Source organism: Podarcis filfolensis (assembly GCF_964270895.1).
Source record: "Podarcis filfolensis genome assembly, chromosome: 11".
In the NCBI taxonomy this organism is placed as follows: Eukaryota; Metazoa; Chordata; class Lepidosauria; order Squamata; family Lacertidae; genus Podarcis; species Podarcis filfolensis.
In genome coordinates this window covers 58,859,781-58,882,201 of record NC_139613.1, presented here as the reverse complement: position 1 = coordinate 58,882,201, position 22,421 = coordinate 58,859,781, and the positions used below count along the sequence as shown (strand labels likewise).

Here is a 22,421-nt window from a genome sequence, read left to right as displayed (position 1 = left end):
AATTGAAAATATATTTTGGATATAAATATAATTTAGTTTTGCTTGGTAAGTTAAATTGTGTAAAATTGCATCAAAATAAATAAAAATGATTGCCAAGTACTTGCAGTTATGTTATGTTATAATTACTTAGCATTACCTGACATTTTCAGAAGGTAAAATTTATTTGGTTTTCCGAAAGCAGTTTATGTACTTCTTCATCAAATGTAAACTTACCATGCTAAATGTTGTCCAGGTGGATGGCCATCTGTCAGCATGGGTGTAGCCAAGAGGGGGCATCCACAGATATTAGTGAAAAGCATTTAATTAACTGAGGTTCTGCCACCCCCCTCCCGATAACGCCTTCCTTTTCAGAAAAAAAAGTTCAACTGAAGGAGGTGAGGACAGGTGACCCCACCTAGGCCTGAAGTCACCCCCCCTCAATAATCACCCCAGGCCTCAAAACTGTCCAAAATTCCTTTTGTCTTCTAAAAATCCACAGCTAAAGCTTTCCTCTGTTTTTCTCATAAGATGCTGTGCATAGGCAAAATGTTACTTTTATCAGCACGAGAAGGCTTCAAAAAGCTAATGAATAGGCTCTGTTCAAAGCAAGCCTGAGAAATGACTTTTATCTCATTCAGCTGCAACATCTTGGACATGCTGAACCACAAGGCTCCTCAAGCCCCCCTTGGTTTCTCACCCCCTTTCCTGGGAAGAGTCCCGAGAGTCCCAAGACAGGAGCTTTCTGTTCATGCTCAGGGGAACTCGAGGCAGGACTTCGGAGGAGGAGAAAGGGGAGGGAACTAGAAGAGGAATATATGCTCTGTGCAAATGACTGTGAACCTGCGCTTGTTTGTGAACTATCACACTTGCTCCTTCTACCAGTTCATGGATGGTAGAAAAAAAGCTTTTTCTCCGAAACTATTCCTTGAGTGTCTGTTGACTCCCCTTTCCCGGGTGCAATACTTTTTCCCACCCGAGGGCAAAGCCTCATAAGGCTACACAACAACTTTGGCTGACCCCCCCCCCCATGTCTGTCATGCATGACCTACTGGAGATTCCTGCATTGCAGGGGGTTGGACTAGATGACCGGGTTCCCTTCCAACTCTAGAATTCTATATAAATAGTTTCTTTTTTTTTTAATACATAGAAACGTGTAAATAACACCCAGAGGGCTTTAGAAATCTTGAAGTGACATCGACGCACCCGGGAATTAAAGGGCTGTGCAGCAGACGGCAACCCTCTCGGTGCATATTGCACCGCTTTAGACGGTTGGCGGGTCCCACGGATCTTTAGGGCGGCATCACCCGCTGCTTCCTCACGACTCCCTTGGGGCAGAATTATGTGGACACGCGGCCCCCCGTTAACGGCACGGTGAACGTGAGGAAGGGCAAGGCACACGGGTTTCGGGGGCGGGCGGAGGGGGCAGTTTAACCGACGCCACAGTCTCGCGCGACGAAGAACGCCGCCCGCCTGACGGAAAGGGGGCGGGAGGCCGCGCGTGCGCGCCGCCGCCAGCCTATCTTTGGCGCTGCCTGGCTGGGCGAAGGGAGAGGCGGGAAGAGAGCGAGCGAGCGCTTTCCTCATGGCCGGCCCTCGGTAGCGCCCCAGCGTCCCCGGTGCGCCTGCGCGGCAGGGCAGGGCCAGTCTGGCTCCACGGCGCGCTGAGGCAGCGGGCGGCGGCGGCGGAGACCTGTGTCCGGCGGGCGGGCGGGCGGGCGAGCCCGAGAAGGGGCCGGCGGGGGCTCCTCCGCCTCCCTTGGCGTCCTGAAGGCGGAGCGAGGCTCGCCGGGAGCCGCTTCCCAGGATGGTGTTCGAGTCGGTGGTGGTGGACGTTCTGAACCGCTTCCTGGGCGACTATGTGGTGAACCTGGACAGCTCCCAGCTCTCGCTCGGCATCTGGGGAGGTGAGTGAGGGGCGAGGCCGCCCTTGCCTGACCCCTCGCCCTCCCAGGCAGAGGAGGCGGCGGCGGCGGCGCTGCTCCTCCTCCCGAGGCCGCCCGGGGGCGCCTCTCGGCCGGTGCTGCTGCTGCTGCTGCGTGAGGGGGCCCAGGGCGGCTGCCTGACGAGTCCCACAGGCGGCTGGCGCTCCTGCGCGCTCCGGGGCCGCGCCAGGCCCGATCACGTGCGCAGCGCCTTCTCGCCCTCCCCGCCTCGCCGCCCGCACCTCTTGCTCCCGGGTCGGAAGTTTGGGTGGCCGAGAGCCCTGGCCGCACCGGGCGCGGGAGGCAGGAGCACGCTACGGGCCAGCTGCTTGCTCCTTTCCACGCCCTGTCCAGCTCGGGTGGGTCCAGTTCTGGAGTTGGGGTGGAGCGGAAACAAACAAAAACCCACCCAGCGTAACTGCTTTTGCCGTTGGCACTGCACGTTTTTTTCTGTGTATATCTGACAGCTCACATTGTGGAAGCAAAGCATTTTAAACAGCGGTTTAAAAAAAAGTTTCGTTTTCATCCATCTGCCCTAATCTCTCTGCAGTTTATTTCATATCCACCCTTTCTGCTTTTCAAGGAACCCAGAGTGGCATTCATAAAGTTCCCAGGCAGCATTCCACCCTGATCATATAAAGAACTGCTTAGTTTCAGCGAGGTTGCAGTACTATTTGCTTTCTTTTTAAAAGTGGAATACTGTACAGTATATAGAAATTAGTGTGTATTTGTATGATCATTCTGCATCATTGTGGTCCCTCATTTTGTGACACTAACCTCTCAGTATTTTTGACGAGGCAGCTGCCATGCTGCTTCACTGCATTATTGAAAACAAGTAATAAGTAATTTTTAAAACTGTATCAACTACATTTGCCACAAACGAGTGACTGTTTTTTAATGGGGCCATTGTTTTACTAAACTTTTTGTAGAAGGAAAGAGAAACACTGAAGGCTGCTTTTACAGATTACCACTTTAGCAGGTAGATCCTGCAGGTCTGTAATCTGTATGTATATTTAAAAAGCTGATGTGACTCTATATATTGGCATAATAATAATAATAACAACAACAACAACATACATTACATACAATAAGCAGATGGCTCTCAGCCACCTGTATCCATTGTGTACATCTCATGTAAAAGGGAACACATGGCTGCTTCAGATGTTGCAGGTCTGTAATGTATACTGGCTTTGAATGCAATAGAAGGAGTTATTTACAAAATGTAGACAAACAGGTTTTCCATCTTGTCAGTGTATTGGCATGGTTCGTCTCAAACAAGCAACACAAAATTCGGTCTAATCTAAGAGCAGGCAAATTCTGGCAGCTGCACTCGTGTGAAATAGGGTCACATGTAAACCTAAATCAGAATGGTTACTCGGCAAGAGTTGTCTTGAGGTATTAGTGCCCGGATCTTCAGTACAGTATATAACTTGCAACTAAGCCAGATGAATCTTGAAAGCTGTGTGTTAAAAGTATCTTTAAAGTGTTTAGAGTGAAAATAACTGTTGGGAACCGAAAAAAGATAAACAGTTAAAGTAAACAGCTTTGTCTGAACTCTGTAGTTAACAAGAGGACATGCTGTGCCTATGTATAGTAAAGGAAATTCATATTTTCCTAGATTTAATGTAATGTCTCTTAAACCTTATGTGATATTAACAGTAAAATTAGGAAGTTTGCTTGACAGAGTTAATCTGTACCTTCAGTTCCATCCACAGAATTGGCACTATTACAGGTGCCATGTAATACTCATTATGTGTAAGAACTCTATTGATATAAAGCAGGTGCCTTCAATATATTCTTTTCATGCCTGCTAAAAACATTCTTCTTTAGTCAAGCCTATCCAGATGCTAAGAAAAGCTGATGAGAATTTCAATCTGCTTTAGTATTTTAACTTCTTGTCTGCTTTAATTTATTGTATTTCCCCCTGATTTTATCGTGTTATCTTTTTGTAAACCGCTTTCAGGTTTACCACAACCAAGCCGTGTATACATAAGTAAGAGTGACAAGGAGGTTCAGTTTGGTTAGCACATTTAATTGGCATAGGATCTGGGCTCATAATTTAAGAGGTAGAGGAGTAAACAAGAAACTGGCCTCAGTTGCACATGCTCTGGTTATATTCTAGACTAGGCTACCATAATGTTCTTTGTGTAGGACTTCCTTTAATAACAGTTCAGAAACTTCAGCTGGTGTAAAATTCAGCCACTAGAAATCTTGTGCAGACTACTTGGTTTGATCAAAATTGAACTAGTTATCTATTTGGTTCCAGGTTTAGATTAAAGTGCTGGTGTTGACCTTTAATGTTCTGAATGGCTTGAGACAAGTTCTTAGGTCCAAAGATCAGCCTAAGAGGCCATGCAGTCTGGGCTACCATTAAAGTTGATCAGGTTTGCAATATTAGGGCCCTTTTAGTAGTGACCCCACACTTGTGGATTTTTCATCTTTGAGAATTGCACATAGCCTCACATTTGCAGTCTTTAACTGGAACTCAGCCTGATGACGTGGACAAGGTGCTTGCAATAATGCAGCAAACCATCTGTTCCCTCATCCCTTGTCTGTCATGGCTGTCTATAGTTTCTGAGGGAGTATGATTGGGTGGATCCATGGAATAGTAAATACATCTTTGTGGGAAGGAGAGATCCTGGCTATCTTTAAAGAGGCAATGACACATCCTGAAAAAGCCTACCCTGGACCCATTGGCTTGTGACAACTACCACCTGGTTTCAAATACCCACTTTCTGGGAAAGGTGATTAAGAGGGTTGTGACCCAAGGGTAACCAAATACTCTTGGATGAAACTGATTATCTTGACCCATTCCAGTTGGGGTTCAGGCCTGGCTACGGGACTGAAATTGCCTTGTTCCCCCTGACCTTAACAAGAGGACAGCGGGAATGTGACCATATTATTCTTACTAGATCTTTCAGTGGCTTTTGATACCACTGACCATGGTATCCTTTTGAACTGGCTATGTGAGATGGATATTGGGGGTTGTTGTTTTATAGTTGTTCTGATCCTATCTCCAGAGTCAGTTTCAGAGGATAGCGTTAGGTGATTAACTCTCAGTCCTCCAGCAATTGTGCTGTGTGGTGCTGCAGGGTATCATCTATATGAAGATTTTGGTAGCAGTCATTTGGAGCTTTGGGGTGAGGTGTCATCAGTACCTTGCTAATACCCAGCTTTGTGTCTTTGTAACATCCAAATCAGGAGAGGCCGTGCAAAACCTGATGCCTGGTCAAGGGCAAGTTAACTGACATTGAATCCTGGGAAGATGGATGTTATGTGGTGGGCAGTTCCTAACCTGGGGTAATTTGTCAGTTGCCTGCTGTGAAAGAGATTGATGTGTTAAAGTAGTTTGCTAATTACAATTATATATATATATATTTCATAACAGGAGCTGTAGCACTTAAGAATCTTGAAATAAAAGAAAATGCACTGGTAAGTTCAGAGCAAACAAAACTTTTAACTATGTACTGTTGTCAAGTGTTAACTTTGTAGTAGGCATGGGGAACCTGTGGTCCTCCAGATGTTGTTGGATTCCAACTCCCATCATCACCAGTCAGTATGGCCAATGGCCAGTGATTATGGAGTTGTGGTCCAAGAGCATATGGAGGACTACAGATCCCCTGTCCCTGTTCTTTAGTAAATGAACCAATACAGTACAAACTGTGTTGCCATTGGACAAATAATTTATGCATGTAATTCAAAATCTATTGAGCTTGCTGCCCTTTCTAAACCTTTTCTATTTCCTGACCTACTGTCTTAGCATTGGACGTGTGTTGCAGAGGGAAATGTAAGGTTTTAAGTCTATGCACATTTACTTGAGAAACTTAGCTTGGTGAGACTTAGCTCTGAGTAAACCTACAAAGGACTGAATATATTTATATCCGTTTACATCGTTAGGCCTTAATACAAGTAATTGAACATAAATTCTCACAATTTTAAAGCTAGCAAAAACACTAGGGTAATTTGAGACTCAGTCATAATTAGAATAAATCCATAAAATCCATGGAGCTAATATTAGTCATGACTAAGTCCCACTTATTTCAGTGGGTCTACTCAATGCATAACTAAGTCCTGAGCCAACCTGCTCTATAGAACATGATATATAAAGCAATGCAGATAAAACATGAGACCCAATAATCAATGTAAAACACAGTCAGAATTTTAAATTAGAAATGAAACATCTTCAAACAGATTTCACATGTATTTAAACAAATCTGGGCCCGTCTTTTGCAGCAGCAAAAAGCCAAATGTATATTTTAAACATTTTCCATGTTTAAACTCAATGGATAATCATGCATATGGTTTAGTAAATTCTTTTTACTAAATACATTAAATATATAATGTAAGGTAGTCTTTCTGTAGGGTCATCAATAGAGTGGTCTCTTATTATAGCTTACAGAAAACATTTTGTATCTGCAATTCCAAACTGAAAACACAAAAAACTTTTCTTAAATTAGCACATCAAAGTTCAATCAAATAAGCATGTAATATGAAATTTAATATTTGCAAAAAGGGACAAAGATCTTTATTTCACAATGCTTGCTAAATTTTGATGAATGTGAGTCATCATTCCTAATATTAGCCTAAGATGGCTGACTACCAGTTTGGAAGCCTTCTCCTGCAGTGTGGAGAAAAAGGATTCATGCCACAAGACGTACAGGACCCCAGCATTGTGACCCTCTATTAAAAAAAGGTGACCACCATTATTGTATCAACTATAATACAGTCTCCCTGCTGAGTACTGTGGCCTGTGTAGTTCTCAACAGATTACCGTCACTTGCTGACAAGATCTATCCAGAGTAAAAATGCATCTTTAGAGTTCAGCAGTCAACAGTTAACATGATTTTCTCACTGCGCCAGCTGCAGGAGAAGTGTTGAGAACAGAGATGCCCCTTGTGCATCGCTTTCATAGACCTGACAAAGGCCTTTCACCTTGTCAGTTGAAAATGACTTCACACTGCTGAACAAGATAAGATGCCCACCTAAGCTTCACAATATGATTGTGTCCTTCCACAAGAACATGCACAGCACCATCCAGTATGATGGTTCATCATCAGACTCCTTCCCTATAAAGAAGTGGTGTGAAACAGGGCTGTGTCCTCGCGCCTACTCTCTTTGGCATATTCTTACCCTTGTTACTCTCCTATTCCTTCAAGGAGCAATGGGTTCTTATCTGGGAGATATTGTTTGTAGATGATGCAGCTTTGACAGTGCACTCTGAGGAAGCTCTACAGAGACTCATCAACTGTTTTGCCCAAACCTCCATGGAGTTTGGCCTCATCACTAGCAATAAAACTGGATTCCTACAGATTCCAGATAGCAGCCACCTGGAACTGTTGCTGTTGCTCTTGGGGAGATTGCCAGAAGAAAACTATTGGGTGGAGGAATGGTTGTCCCATGACACATGGGGAAAACCATATTTTTCTCTATGCAGTCATCTTGACAGTAATGTAACATAGGAATATAGAAAGCTGCCTTATACTGTCAGACCAATCCTCCATCTAGCTCAGTATTGTCTACACTGATTGACAGTGACTCTTCAGATGGGTCTGCGGGTTCCAGATACTAGTGAAGTAAACTGGGACCTTTGTCATGCAAAACAGATTCTGTACCCCAGAACCACAACCTACCTTGTGAAAGTTCATAAGTTTCCATTGCCAAGGATGAATCAAAATGAAACTACTTGTTTCTGTAAGTGAAATGGCAATACAGTATATATGAAATAAACATTTGCACAACTGTGCAGAAATTCACTCAGGGACATGCTTGCAGCATGCAGCTGTGTGAAAAAGGCTGGGTAGGGAACCCATGGATATCTGGGTGGTGCTGGACTACAAATCACAGCATCCCGCACTACTAACCATTCTGGCTGGAGCTATTGAGAAAGTCCAACAATATCTGCAGGGCCACAGGTTTGCCAGCTCTGATCTATGGAGTCTAAAGTGAACACTGGCATTATAAAGGGGAACAGAACAAGAAATCTCTGACTTCCTAACGCTTCACAGAGTGAACATCATTAGAGTAAATAAGCAGAATGGTTTGTGCATAGGCACCGTATGTGTGATCTAGACCCTGTTAACATGATGAAGAATCCAGCTTTTTTCAAGGTCCCCAGTCATGCATGGAGAGTCTGTGCATGGACAGACAATAAACATGTGAGTTCTGTGAATTATGCTGAATGAGTGTAGTCCAGAGACAATGGGCACAATCCCACTTATTTTATTTTCATTAATTCTGTGTTGTCACATTGTATCCAGGCTCTTGGGCTCACAATATTTGACCAGCGTAGTTGGTACTAGAAAGTTGTCTCACTTGCTGCATGATATTTAATTATTTATCTTCAAAGCTGAAAAGCAGTAAAATATATGTGTATGGTTTGTACTGTTAAAATAACTAATTTTGTTGCTGAAATAACTTTTTTTTTAATTATCTTTACAGTATCAGTTTGATGTACCATTTAAAGTTAAGGCAGGGCATATCGGTAAGTTGAATTCTATCATATTTTGCTGCAATAAACAATTATTATATTTAAAATTGTCAACTTGGAGTTGAGTTGATTTTAGTTTGTTATTCTATTTTATTGACCTGTATTTGGATAAGCAGTTAATTGTTGACTTACTAGATTTTGATATATTTAGGATTTGAGCATTTACTATGCAATACCATGCCTGGGACACGGGTGGGCGCTGTGGGCTAAACCACAGAGCCTAGGACTTGCCGATCAGAAGGTCGGCGGTTCGAATCCCCGCAACGGGGTAAGCTCCTGTTGCTTGGTCCCTCCTCCTGCCCACCTAGCAGTTCGAAAGCACGTCAAAGTGCAAGTAGATAAATAGGTACTGCTCCGGTGGGAAGGTAAACGGCATTTCCGTGCACTGCTCTTGTTCGCCAGAAGTGGCTTAGTCATGCTGGCCACATGACCCAGAAGCTGTACGCTGGCTCTTGGCCAATAAAGCGAGATGAGCGCCACAATCCCAGAGTCGACCATGACTGGACCTAATGGTCAGGGTCCCTTTTTACCATGCATGTCTACTTGGAAGTAAATCCTATTGACTTTAGTAGGACTTTATCTCAGATAAGTAGAATGGAGGGAGGCAGTCTTAGTTGAATGTGCCCCTAATTAAAGAGGAAACAGATTAAAAAAGTAAGAAATGATTGTTCTTAACACAAGTTCTTATAAAAACAGTAGATGCCAGATGTCATCTTATAGACAAAGCATTCCACCTTCTCTTGCACACAGAAAGCATGTTTTTCATTCACATGCAAATTTTATGCATATTTAATCAACTAAAATGCATATGATTAATTGGTTTATTCTGTAATCCTACTCCAGTTTACCTGGAAATAGGCTCATTGAACGCATTAGAACAGGGTTAGGGTACCTCTGGCTCACAGGCCAAATTTGGCCTGCCAGGCCATTTAAACCATGCATATCTGCCCTACATCTGATGTCATATGTGAAGTCCGGTACGATAGCGAGGCAGCTGGATTGGCTACTGCTACAGGCACCAGGATTGAACTCCTGCTGCATCAGTTTATATGCAGGGAGTTCATTCCTGATTGGTTCAGGTGCACTAGCGAGTTTCCTGTGGGGAACTCGCTGGTACACTTGAACCCTGCAGAAAGGAATGAACTCTGTGCATCAGCTGATGTGGCAGGAATTCAGTTGTGCTTGGTTTCTATCGCCTCCCATCCTCATGGGCAGCTTCAACAGGTGGGTGGGACAACCTTCCTGACAGTCACCTGAAGTCTCTTTATGATGTCAGATGATTGACAGGTGGGTGGTCTCCCCAGTGTTCAAAGTTGCCATTTGGGGTGGGGGGGAGATAAAGATTTGGCTCACGAAGCCATTAAGGTCCCCCTTCCCCTGGCCAAAAAAAAATTATGAGTAAATATTTATTTATTTTGTTTAAAGTATTTGTATACTGCTTTTTGGACGCGGGTGGCGCTGTGGGTAAAACTTCAGTGCCTAGGACTTGCCGATCGTATGGTCGGCAGTTCGAATCCCCGCGGCGGGGTGAGCTCCCGTCGTTCGGTCCCAGCTCCTGCCCACCTAGCAGTTCGAAAGCACGTCAAAGTGCAATAGATAAATAGGTACCGCTTTATAGCAGGAAGGTAAATGGCGTTTCTGTGTGCTGCGCTGGTGCTGGCTCGCCAGAGCAGCTTCGTCACGCTGGCCACGTGACCCAGAAGTGTCTTCGGACAGCGCTGGCCCCCGGCCTCTTAAGTGAGATGGGCGCACAACCCTAGAGTCGGACACGACTGGCCCGTATGGGCAGGGGTACCTTTACCTTTATACTGCTTTTTAACTGGCAGTGCACCTAGAATGAGTTATAGAAAAAAACAAACCAACAAATACAGTTCCTTCTCTCGGGCAGCAATATACAAGGAAGGACAGAGGAGGAAAAAGGGAAATCCAGGCACCATTTCTTAACATTGGAGTTCTTATAACTACTTGTGAGGCTCTGTAGCATGATAGAATATGTAAATCTAAATATTGATAGGATTGCATTGTAAGACTTCCTTATTTTGGTGTCAGCTCTACAAATAATTATTGAATAGCATTTTAATATGCAGTGTAGTTTTATTTGTTGTGGACCACTAAATGTCCCATTTTCATACAATTTCATTGTAGGTTAAGCATTCAGGTTTTTTTTGTTCATTAAATGTTGTTTTTCATTGATAGGTTATAAAGAACCCCGAATTTCCCAATTAATACAGCTTTGGATCTAAAAGTATATATATAAATAAACATGAGAAAATGCACATTTCATTTTAAAATAGCTATTTTCTTACTTCCAGAATAATGTGACCTTTTTGGGCAACTTGCAGTACATGATGACTCATAGTAAATTGGTTTATAACTGGCAGTTTACAAATGACTTAATTTACAGAAAAGATAATGTATCTTCTTGGTTTTCTCATTCTGTTAGATTTATCTTTGAAATACATCCTTTCTATTATATCAATAAAAAATTCTTGAATTCTGGTTCAAATATCCAGATTGTTTCTTTATACCTTTTCTGTTTGTTTCATATATATTGCTTTCTTCATTTGGGGCATTATTTGTTTGCATTTATTACATCTATCAGATGTCAAGGAAATAAACAACTTTCTGAATTTTATAAGACATCTGAAGGCAGCCCTGTTTAGAGAAGTTTTTAATGTTTGATGTTTTATTCTGTTTAATATTCCATTGGAAGCCACCCAGAGTGGCTGGGCAAACCCAGCCAGATGGGTGGGGTATAAATAATAAAATATTATTATTATTATTATTATTATTATTATTATTATTATTTGGAGAATCCTATCAGATAATGTTCACTTTAAAAAAAAAACAGAGCTGTTTGGTTTCCAGTATGATTAAAGCAGCTTTAGACTGTGGCTTTTTATCTTTTACAAACCTAATTAGAACATGAATATTAATCTTTTTAGACTTCTGACTATGAAATGGTGATTCAGACTTTGTGTCTGCAGTGGGAAGACTGTGGGGTGATAGAAGTGTGAAGGAAGGAATGATGCAACCTGTAGGAACTTCATTAGAACAGGACAAACATTTATTTGCACAACTTCTTTGCATTCAGAAGCACCATCCTGTCTACTGAGTGAAACAGGATGAATAAAAATAGCGGGTGATGTGAACCATCTGTGTGACATGCTAGTGACATGACAGATGAGATCTGGGTTGTACGTCTTGACCCTTAGGATTCCTTAAGGCAGGGATGGGGAATCTTTTTCTCTCCACTAGTCAGTTCATTATAATGACCTATCTTGCAGGCCAAAATTGACGTGTGGTTAGGGCCACCCACTTGTCAGTCAAATGACATCATAAACGATCTCAGATGATTTTTCTGTAGTCAGGGTCATCAAAGCACTTCACAGACAGCAGGGCCCTACTAAGTGATTTCCCCATTTTGTTTTAGTACTGTATCCCTACACCCCTTATATGATGGCAGGTGTAGGGCAGGTGGGTGTGACTTGACCAAAATGACTTTGCGGGCCAATTGGGGAAGCTTGGTGTGTCAGGTTTGGTCTGTGAATCAGAGGTTTTCCACAGCTGCCTTAAGGCGACTGTTAACACTCAGCCCTTGCTGTTTTCTTTTTTTAAAGAGTCAACTTCAAGTTATGTTGTTAGTGTTAATGTGTAGTGAGGCCCTGATTGTGTAAAGCATTGTAATAGTAGGATGTTATATTCCTTGGTTTAGATATGCATTTGGAGATGTTGTATTGGCTTAACAAGTGACCAGAAACAGGGTTAATTTTGTTTATAAAAATAATTACATATGATTAAACATAATACAAATATTTGCAGTAAGAGTATATGTTCCTTTGTATTCATAGGTCAATTGAATTTGCAAATTCCATGGAAAAATCTTTATACTCAACCAGTTGAAGCTGTTTTAGATGAAGTTTTCTTACTTATTGTGCCTACAGCCAGTAAGTAGATTTGTTTCTTTATGTAACTCGGTAAGATAAAATCATGTTTATTTGATTGAATTTCTTTTTGTTTTTATTCATGCAATAGTTTTAGTCAGTATGATCTGTATATCAGATATTACCACGTTTTGACAAAACAAATCTTCCTCAGTGAGTTGAAAATGCTGCCAGCCTTCCCAAGTTACCAGCCAACAATTTGGCTGGTAATGTTCAGTGTTGTCAAGTGTCTAGGGTCCATTACTAATGCCTGAGCTATCTTACGATGCCTAGCTATATGGTTCGTTAAAGAGCAGGTTCCACCCCTGTCCAGCTCTATGGAGTGGTTCTTCCATCCACTCTGGGATGGTCATTGATTATAGAAGCTGCCAGTGTCTGTGTACTAAGAGCATTAGGATAGGTTTGCAACTAGGAGTAGCTGGCAGGGAGGGGCATCTTTCCTCTTTAACCATGGCTTAGTAACCTTGGCTAAAGCTTGTGGTTAAGCAAGAAAGGCCTTAATCATGAGGCAACATGTTACGTTTAATCTTAACTGCTTTACTTACTTCAAAAGCTTGGTGAAGAGCAAAGCAGCTGCAATCTCCTCAGGACCCAGCATGTTCAGGCTAAGCCCTTAGTATAATATGCAAATTGAGCCGTTGTTGGACTCTAAAATCAGCTCCAGCTAGCATGGCCAATGATGAGGAATGAAGGAGGTTGTAGTACAACAACGTATGGAGGGCCACAGGTTCCCCAAACCTGTTTTACCATTGCATGCAGACACAGGAATGACTTTTAAGTAGCTTTTCCAAAGTCACAATCCTCATTAAAAATGAAATGGAATGTTTTGTTTTCGAAAGAAAAGGAATGCAGTGGCTTTTGGTAGGTTTCCCCTTACTCTTAAGAGTGTGAACCCTAAAGCACAAACACAGGATAGGACAATATAGAAATTTTGAAGTTACTTTGTGATTGAGAAATTCTATTAAACTGGATTCAGCACTAATATGTGAAAATGTCTTAAATCTTATAGCTTTGATTTGTTTAATAAATTATTTGCCTGCTTCCTCACAACTTGGCTTTATTGTGATCTTAAAAATGTGAAGTACTGTATTAATTCATCCATTTTGTCAGGTATTAAATATGATGCAGAAAAAGAACTAAAGCAACAACTAGAAGCAAAGCAGAGAGAACTTCAAAGAATAGAAGATGCAAAGCAAAAGATCGCTGACATAAGTAAGGAAAAGGAAAATACCAATTTTTATTTGTGGGAGTAGAAGTTGCCAAACATCTAAAGCTGCAATTCTGTACCCACTCGCCTGGAAGAAAGTCCCATTGATGGGACACACTTCTCAACAGAGATGTATAATATTGTGCCCTAAGAGTGATAAGATTTACATTTCAGTGAAAGTGCAGAGGAATGAGGGTAATTTTTTAAAAAAGACTGTCTGGTAAAATTGAAAGTTGAAGCTGATGTTTTGTGAATAGTTGATTTTATGTTGTGGTTATTTATTACTCAACTGTGATTTATTTTAGAAGAGTCACATTCTGAGTCTTTGGTTAACCAACATTATTTTTTAATTGTGGTGCATGCTGTTGCTAAAGATAAGTGTGCCACGGTTTGGCTACACTTTGCTAAATCTTCTAAGAGGCACAACCCATTATAAATTATGGTAGATTGGTTTCCCATTTTGTGAATTATTTAGGTAACCATAAGATCTCAAATAGTTATTTGTAATAATAACATGGGATCATTCAATATCAAATAGTCCAATTTTTGATGATTTTCTTTACCTCATGTTGTTGAATTTTCTTAAAATTTTGTACACTTCTTGAACAATTGGAACTAAGTTTAAATCTAAAAATTTAATATTTTATCTCATCCTGTTTTTGTGTTATGAGAGTTTTAAATTTAAAAAAAAAATGACAATTTTGGCCTTGCTGGACTAGCCTGACTAGCTTTCCAGATGCCTTTTAATTGAATATCTTTTTAAAGATATGCCTGAAGTAATTGATAATATGGTGTGAAGTCTTGTTTATTCTGTTACATTTTACTCCAGGAAGACCTATTTATCCTAAACAGAACAATGTAAAATACAGTAGCACCTTGACTTACGTTACCCTCGGGTAACGTAAACTTTGGGTTGCGAAAGGGGCAAACCTGGAAGTGTTTTGCCTTGTGCGCATGTGCAGAAGCACTCTACCACGTCACACGCATGTGCAGAAGCGGTCTGTCCGGTTGCAGAAACCTTGGGATCTCACCAGAGCTCCGGAACGGATCCCGTCTGCAGCCGGAGGTACCACTGTGTGTGTGTGTGTGTGTGTGTGTGTGTGTGTATAACTTAATGTGATCCCATTGAGATCCCAAGATGAAATTTTGCAAGAAGCTCATAGAAATATGAAATAATAAATTTTTGGGGAGATTTTTAATCATATTGATGTTTTAAATCACTTTCTAAAATTTTAAATTATGTAAATTAACTTTGAAATTTAAAGTACTAAGTTCTTCATGTGTCATGTCATATTAAAGCCCATGAAGTTCTGAAACGATTGGTATATTTAGTTTGGAAATATCTCACTTCTGGGCTGAGCGTTTAAGGTTTTTGTGTAGTCCGGCAAGGCCAAAATTGTCATTTTGAAAAAAATTCCAACTCTCATAACTCAAAATGGGATGAGGTAAAAAATTAAAAACACAGATCTGGGACCTTCTCTTATACTACTTTTAGGAAAGTGAAAATGAAAGTAATGTAAAATGGTAAGGTGAAGGTCCTTGGATCACTTGACATGGAATGACCCATGGAACTTGTCAGTTTGATGGGCATATTTCTCCTTCTGCATTCATCAAATTCTATGTAGGTTTTGTGGTATGCCATGCTGAGAAGGTAGAGGTTGAGTACCTGGATGCTCTTAAACAGTTCAATAGTATAGACACTATCTGGCACCTTTGTCATGCTATGACCACTCTGGCTCAAATGTGGGAGGTAGTGGGGAAAGTATGCTTTTTATTCCTAAAAGGGCAGCAACCTAAATATTCTAGATCCAGCTCTACTACATTTGCTTTCTTATGCAGTTTTAACATGTGCATAGTCATTACTGTGAATTGCAATTGTTTTTCACTGGGTGAGCTATTCAGCAGTGTGTTTCTACAGGGTGAGTCCTTTATAAGAGGCCCCCGTGGATACAGAGTACACATGTTCCACGGGGCCTCTTTTAAAAGACTCACCCTGTATAATTGGAAGTGGTAGAACAAAGGTAACCAATGTTACACCTTCAAACATTTTGGTCTATAACTCCCTTGAGAGGAGTTGCAGAAGGGCGGGGTGTTGTTGTTGTCGTCATTGTTGTATATGACAGGCACGGAATTATTTATTCCTGCCTTAAAACATAAGGAGGCACCCAACAGAACAACAACAAGAAGAGCCCAAATCACATCTGCAATTTAATGTCCTAATATTACTCCTATTAGGTCTCTGGTTAAAATATATGGAATTTAAGTACATCACTTTGCTAATTAGTCAACATTGGATAAGTCTCTGTAGAGAATATCCAATGTTAGCCATACTCAAAGTAGACCAATATGTATTGATTTCAATGGGTACTCTTAGTATCACTAACACTGGATGCCATTCCTTATGCTTAATCATACTAGGTATTCATTAGTTGTACTTCAATTTAGATAAACCAGAAGAGAAGCAAGACACTTTCATAGAAAAACTAATTACTCAGGTCATCAAAAATCTTCAGCTGAAAATTTCTAACATCCATATTCGCTATGAGGATGATGTAAGTATTTGTGTATGCAATATCTATAAATAATTCAAGATGTGGTTACAGATAATTTGTTATCAAACTTGCAAGCCTACAAAGAAACTGAACATTGCACTGCTGCAGGGAATGACTGTTAGCTTTCTGCATGTGACTGTGCATGATTGGAGTTTGGAACTCTCCGGGAGAGGTCAAAACAGTATGTTAATTTTTTATGCTTTGGGATATTTGGAGGGGAAAAAGCATGAAGCTGCTCTATTAATCTATTATTTTTGCTAGGCACTGTTCCCAAATCAAAATAGATAAGGCCCTGTCATCATATTATGAGCCAGTTTGTGGATGGAACTGGAAAATGAACTATAAACAACAGCCTTGCTGTCTGTGGCAAGTGGATCAGGCCCAAAACACACATTTTAGGAATCTTTTTTTGCAAAAGGGATTGTAAGGATACCTGGATGAAAAACCAGACCACAATCTTGGATCTTCATTTGCAAGGACAAATGTCCCGAGGACTCCATGTTTGTATTTTCCAGCCAATGTAGCATCCTGTAGTCAATGAAAGCTTAACATTCTTGCAGTGGTGGCCTCATTCCTTCTTTATCTTTACATTTCCAACATTTATTTGGCTCTGAAATTTTTTTGCTAATTTACTTGGTGTCAGGTACCATCTACAGATCATTTTCATGTAATTTCCCTTTTAATTTACTGGCTGTGACCCACATCTCTCACCCAACAGATCATTGCTGATTTTACCATTTCATCCTTTGTTTCCCATTCCAAGAGTAATTTATACATCTTAGATATTAATTTATCACTGTTTTCTATCAGATACTTCGCAAAATGTGAATTCTGATCAATGAAACCACATTTTTTACCAGCTTTGAGCATTTCATTTAATTGATGTTATTGTAACCAGTCTGTCACCTGGGTACCAACATCTTCAAACTTCTTCAGTTTGACTTCTTGCTCCATAAAGCCCAAAAGTTCCTTATATGTTGTCAATCTCCTTCCCAGGTTAAGTTTTTTTGTGAGATTTCGTCAATTGGAGATAGCCATAAGGGTGTTTTTCTCTCTAGCAGGTTTTTATACTCCCAAATTCTCTGTATATTTTTCCTAATGACATTCTTTTTTAAAAATGAATTTACCTTTACCATATCACAAACATGCATTCCACCCAAAATTTATACCATAACCTTCCAGATCCAATAACTGTTTTCCAACATTATCCGCTCTTTTGACCAACACAAACATGCTGCTTCATAATATAAATGAAAATATGGCAATGTGAAGCCCCCTCTTTTCTAGCATCTATTAATATTTTATATTTTATTCTGGGTTTCTTCCCTCGCCAGATGAATCTATAAATATCCTTCCGCCATTCTTTAAAGCAGTCTGTATTGTTAATTATTGGAGCGGTTTGAAATAAAAACAATATCTTAGGTAAAATGTTCATTTTTGTGGCTGAAATCCTTCCCAACATACCGCATTTTTCGTCCCATAGGACGCTCCGTCCCATAGGACGCACCTACTTTTTTTGGGGGGGGGGAAATAAAGGAATTTTTCCCCTTTATTTCCCCCCCAAAACCAGGTCGGGGAACAGTGGGATGGCGGTGCTGTGCCTCCCCGCTGTCCCCCGAGCTTGTGGGGCTGGCCGATGTCCGCCCAGCGCGAGGGGCGCTCTGCTTCAGGGTGCCCCGTGCATCGGGCGACAGGCTGCAGACACCTGCGCGAAGCACGGGGCGTCCTCCGGAGGGCGCCCCGTGCTCCGCGCTGCAGGCTGCCGCCCGCAAGCCTTGCGCTCCTGGGGGGAGTTCCCCCCGGTGCGCACGGCTTGCCGACACCTGCGTGAAGCACAGGGCGTCCTCCAAAGGGCGTGCTCCACGCTGCAGGCTGCCGCCCGCAAGCCTTGCGCTCCCGGGGGGAGATCCCCCGGGCGTGCAAGGCTTGTGGATAGCTTCCTGGAGCCTGGAGAGCGAGAGGTGTCGGTGCGCACTGACGCCTCTCGCTCTCCAGGCTTCATTTTTGGAGGGGAAAAAGTGCGTCCTATAGGGCGAAAAATACGGTAGATAATTTCATTCTCCCCTATATTTCCAGGTCTTAAAAAAACTTCTTTCCATATTTTAACATAATTATCTTGAAATATATTGGGGTTTTTAATTGTTAGCCATAATCCTAAATACTTCACCTTTTTATTGTTCCATCCATTCAATGATTATAAAATCATGAAAATGTTCCATCCATTCAATGATTCTAAATCCTTTTTTGCCTAAACATCAATGTTTTTAACCAACATCTTCGTTTTCAATTTATTTTATTTTACATCCTGCTACTTTATCAAAATTATTTATTTCTTCAATCACTTTGTGTATACTACTCCCTGGTTTCTCTAATGTAAGAACTACATCATCTGCAAATGCCTTCAATTTATATGTTTGACATTCTACTCTCACATGTTTTATATTTGCATTTGCTCTTATTCTTCCTGCTAGTACTTCAAGTCTAAAACAAACAATAGAGGTGATAGTGGGCATCTTTGCCTTGTGCCCTTGGAAATCTGTTTTGTTTTATTAGATAAATAGTCACAAATCTTAAAGTTATCTTATCCAAGTTGCAAATCGTGTCTGTTTTGGTGAGTAACCTTTTTTGTTTATTTTCAGATTACAAACAAAGATATTCCGTTGTCATTTGGTGTCTCACTTCAAAATCTTAGTTTACAGGTACATAACTTTCAACTACTGCTGCATAACCCTAGTTTTATTTTTTTAATCATGTTCTACACTCAAAGGTAGATTTTTTTTGAACATGCAATAATTTGCAATCTAAATTCTTCACAAAATGGAATGTTATAACAAATGGTAAAACCCACTATTAATACAAATATTTTGGTTTTTGGTAGTTCCCCTTAGGAAATACATTTTTATAGCTTTGGGGCAATCATAGAATGTTTTTTTGAAAAGATATCATAATGGAATGGGCTTGTCTAGGGAGTGGAAGAACTGTGGTGTTACTCACCAGCTATTTCACAGATAGCAGTAGCCAAATGGAGACTGAGACACCTGCTGGCCACATTCTGCTAAAATAGATGGGGCAAGAGGCAGAAGAGGGTGAAGCAGCTAATGTAAATTTTACCTTTGTACACTAGACTTGTTCCATGCACAGTTACATAGTTGTCTCTATATGATAGCCGGGCAGGAGATTGAGGACAAATTCCAACCTTACAAAAACATTCATGGAAGGTGCAAAGCAGTCCCAGTAAGGCTGTAGCATGGAGACAGTCCCAAGGGTGAGCTAAAGGAGACTGGAGGGCCACATTCAGTCCCTGGCCTAAGGTTTCCCACCTCTGCACTCAGCTATGGTTTAACAAGATGTGAATGAGCATTGCTTTCTTTTTGACTCTCATGCCCCCTCCCCCCAGGAGGACAAGTTTGGAAGGTTTTGCTTCCACTTTCAGTTAACCATAGCTTGCTGTGTCACCGACTGATGAAGTGTAATTCGCATTAACTATGGTTAGTCTAAAATAAGCCAATTTCAAACCATGGTTTTTGAAGCTGACTTGTTTTTATCTAAGCATAATGAATGCTTATCACAGTTTGTCAGCTTGGGTGACATGATAAGCTGTGGCTTATCAAAAGTGGAAGCTTTGCAAACTCATTTTTGGTAGGGCAGGAGGGGAGAGCGGAACACTTCATCAAGAACTGGACCAGACTCTGTTCATAGAATCATAGAATTGTAGAGTTGGAAGGAACCACAGAGTTCATCTAATCCAACCCCCTGCAATGCACATCACATCATAGCTGTCAACGTTTCCCTTTTTTTAAGGGAAATTCCCTTATTCAGAATAGGATTCCTCTCAAGTAAAGGGAAAAGTTGACAGCTATGCATCACAGCAGTGTTCACATCACAAAGTTCTGTGTGATGTGATGCAACTGATAAGCCTACTAGCCTGTTAGGTGGCCAGGGAGGGGGAAGTACATTTTCTCAAAAATTTAATATTGTGCTTTATTGTAGGGAAATTTTTCAAGCTCAGTTGATCTTTATACAGTATTAGCCATGTGATTTTTAAAAATGTGTTTATACTAAAAATAGAATTCAAGAGATAATTTTGTAGTGCTTCTTTCATAATAACTTCCTGTTTGTCTTCTAGACTTCAGATCAAAACTGGAACCCATGTATACAGGATGCATCTACTAAATTGTTTTATAAGGTAAGTCTTAGCTTGGAATGCTTCCCGTATAAATGTGTGTTCAGAATGTAATATAAATAGCATACTGCATATTGCAGTTGCATATTGACAACCTTTCTAAATGCAAATCAGTTGCTGTGTGGCAAATCACATTTTGTTGCAATACAAGCTTTCCATAAACACTTCTGAACGTATCTGAAGAAGTGTGCATGCACACGAAAGCTCATACCAATAACAAACTTAGTTGGTCTCTAAGGTGCTACTGGAAGGATTTTTTTTATTTTGTTTCGACTACGGCAGACCAACACGGCTACCCACCTGTAACTATAAACACTTCTGTTACTCGCATTTCAAATTTTCTGTAGCTATTGTTTTGTTTTTCTTATCCTGTCTGTTGTATTGCATACTGGTAATTTTAAATTACCAAAAGGCAAGCATAAAGTTTATTTGCATTGGTCGGAATCCATTCACTCGTTGGGTATGATCTCAACATTTTGTCCTGATATCAACTGCTTTGGCTTAATCCATTTTTATTTACCCCTGCTTAAATTTAACAGCCATTTCCCCCCTCACATAATTGTAAATTACCAAAAATCAAGCATAAAGTGCTTCCTGTAGGTTAGATGTTTTACATATGACTTCTTAAAACCATTAAATTTTGGAAGGAGTTAAGGTGCAACCAGACTGGCTGGTTTTGTGGCCACTTAAAAATATTTTAGAAGGGTTTTTAATGTAATTTATGTTAGAGGTCAATGATGGACTGATTGTGGGTAAACAAGCTGAGACATACTCCAGATGAAATGGAGGTTTTGTTGATTCAGTGAATGGCCCATCAAGGAATAAGTGTTTAACCTATTCTAGGCAAATCTTTTGCATGCCTTGGTTAAATCCAGATTAAGATACTGCCGTACCGTCTTTGTTGGGGCAAGTATCTGGAAAGTTCAGTTGTTGCAAGGTTGTTGTTGTTGTTTGTTACTTTATTTACAGCTGAATGCCAAACTGAGCTTCTAAGTAGTTTAAAAGTATAAAAACAATCCCACCATACAGTGTTAGAAGCTGAGATATGAAAGCTAGGAGCTAAATGGCACCTTAAACCTAGGTTATGGACAGTGCTTTTTTTCTGGGGGGTACGCAGGGGTACGCATACCCATAAGCATTTTGTAAATCTAAGTTTGGCCTCATTAGAGGGGCAGTATTTCAGTAGGAGTAGGAAAATGAGAGTAGCCCTAAACATTTTTTAAGAAAAAAAGCACTGGTTATGGGCGCAGCAATGGAGTGTCTAGGCGTGCTTTTTTATAACAGGAATACAAAGCTGAAAATGAGTGAACTGCAGCTAAAATCTTGTGTTCATTTTTCACATGGTCTAGTCCTCATCTGAAGACTGCAAAAAACAAAGCCATACTTCCCCTTCCCGCTCCCCCAATATTCTTATGAGGGTCCCTTCTCCAATCTTCAAAGAGTGGCTGGAAGTGGGGAGGTGGAAAAAGGTCCTCCTTTCCTTCCATCAGTGACAGGTTTAATCTGAAATCGTAGGCACAGTATTGCACCCAGAGCTCAGAAACTGCTTGCATTAATGAAATTCCCTGTCTCAAAACATTAAAAGATAAACATAATTAATTAAAATATGCAATGAAACAATGCCATTAAAACAGTACAGCAGTTGATCTCCCAACCAGAGTCTCCTGGTTTAAGGGAATGGCTGTGTAAATAGGTGCATCTTCTAAAGTACAATGCCAATACAGATCGGGGCCTCTTGTATTTCATCAGGTTCTATAAGAACTATATTTCACTCGGTTCTATAAAATTGTTTCTATAAAACCAGTGCCAACAGTAAAAAAGCTTTCTTCCCCACCATCGCAAGCTGATAATCATTAGGCCACGGTAAAACTAATTGGGTTCCATTTGCTGATCTTAGTGTCCTTACCAGGCAAGGTGAGCAATTCAGCATTGCGCTAAGGTGATCATTTGGCTTGCCAGACAGAATAATCCCTGTCCTCCCACTGTGTGCTGTTCTGGGGGTTCTCCTAAAGCTCCCAGAGCCAATTTTGAGGGGAGCAGGAGTGGAGTGAAGCCCTATATATAGTGCTGGGGAAACCCTTAAGCTGTGCTTCTGCTGATGGGATACATTAGTTGAATCTGACCCATGACATCTAAATTTGATTGAT

The 22,421-nt window shown here is 40.9% G+C and overlaps 1 protein-coding gene across 3 annotated transcripts in view; it reads left to right on the top strand.

Annotated features, from left to right (window-relative positions):
• Positions 1–1,243: 1,243 nt before the first annotated feature.
• Positions 1,244–22,421, top strand: part of VPS13A (vacuolar protein sorting 13 homolog A) — a 153,405-nt gene continuing 132,227 nt past the window's right edge. For all 3 annotated transcript variants that reach the window (XM_083576421.1, XM_083576420.1, XM_083576422.1), the window contains exons 1-8: positions 1,244–1,883; positions 5,290–5,333; positions 8,340–8,382; positions 12,240–12,335; positions 13,443–13,544; positions 15,985–16,091; positions 18,731–18,790; positions 20,218–20,277. In XM_083576421.1, coding sequence (XP_083432547.1) covers positions 1,784–1,883; positions 5,290–5,333; positions 8,340–8,382; positions 12,240–12,335; positions 13,443–13,544; positions 15,985–16,091; positions 18,731–18,790; positions 20,218–20,277 — 612 coding nt within the window. In that variant the 5' untranslated portion in view covers positions 1,244–1,783. The remainder of the gene's footprint in view (positions 1,884–5,289; positions 5,334–8,339; positions 8,383–12,239; positions 12,336–13,442; positions 13,545–15,984; positions 16,092–18,730; positions 18,791–20,217; positions 20,278–22,421) is intronic.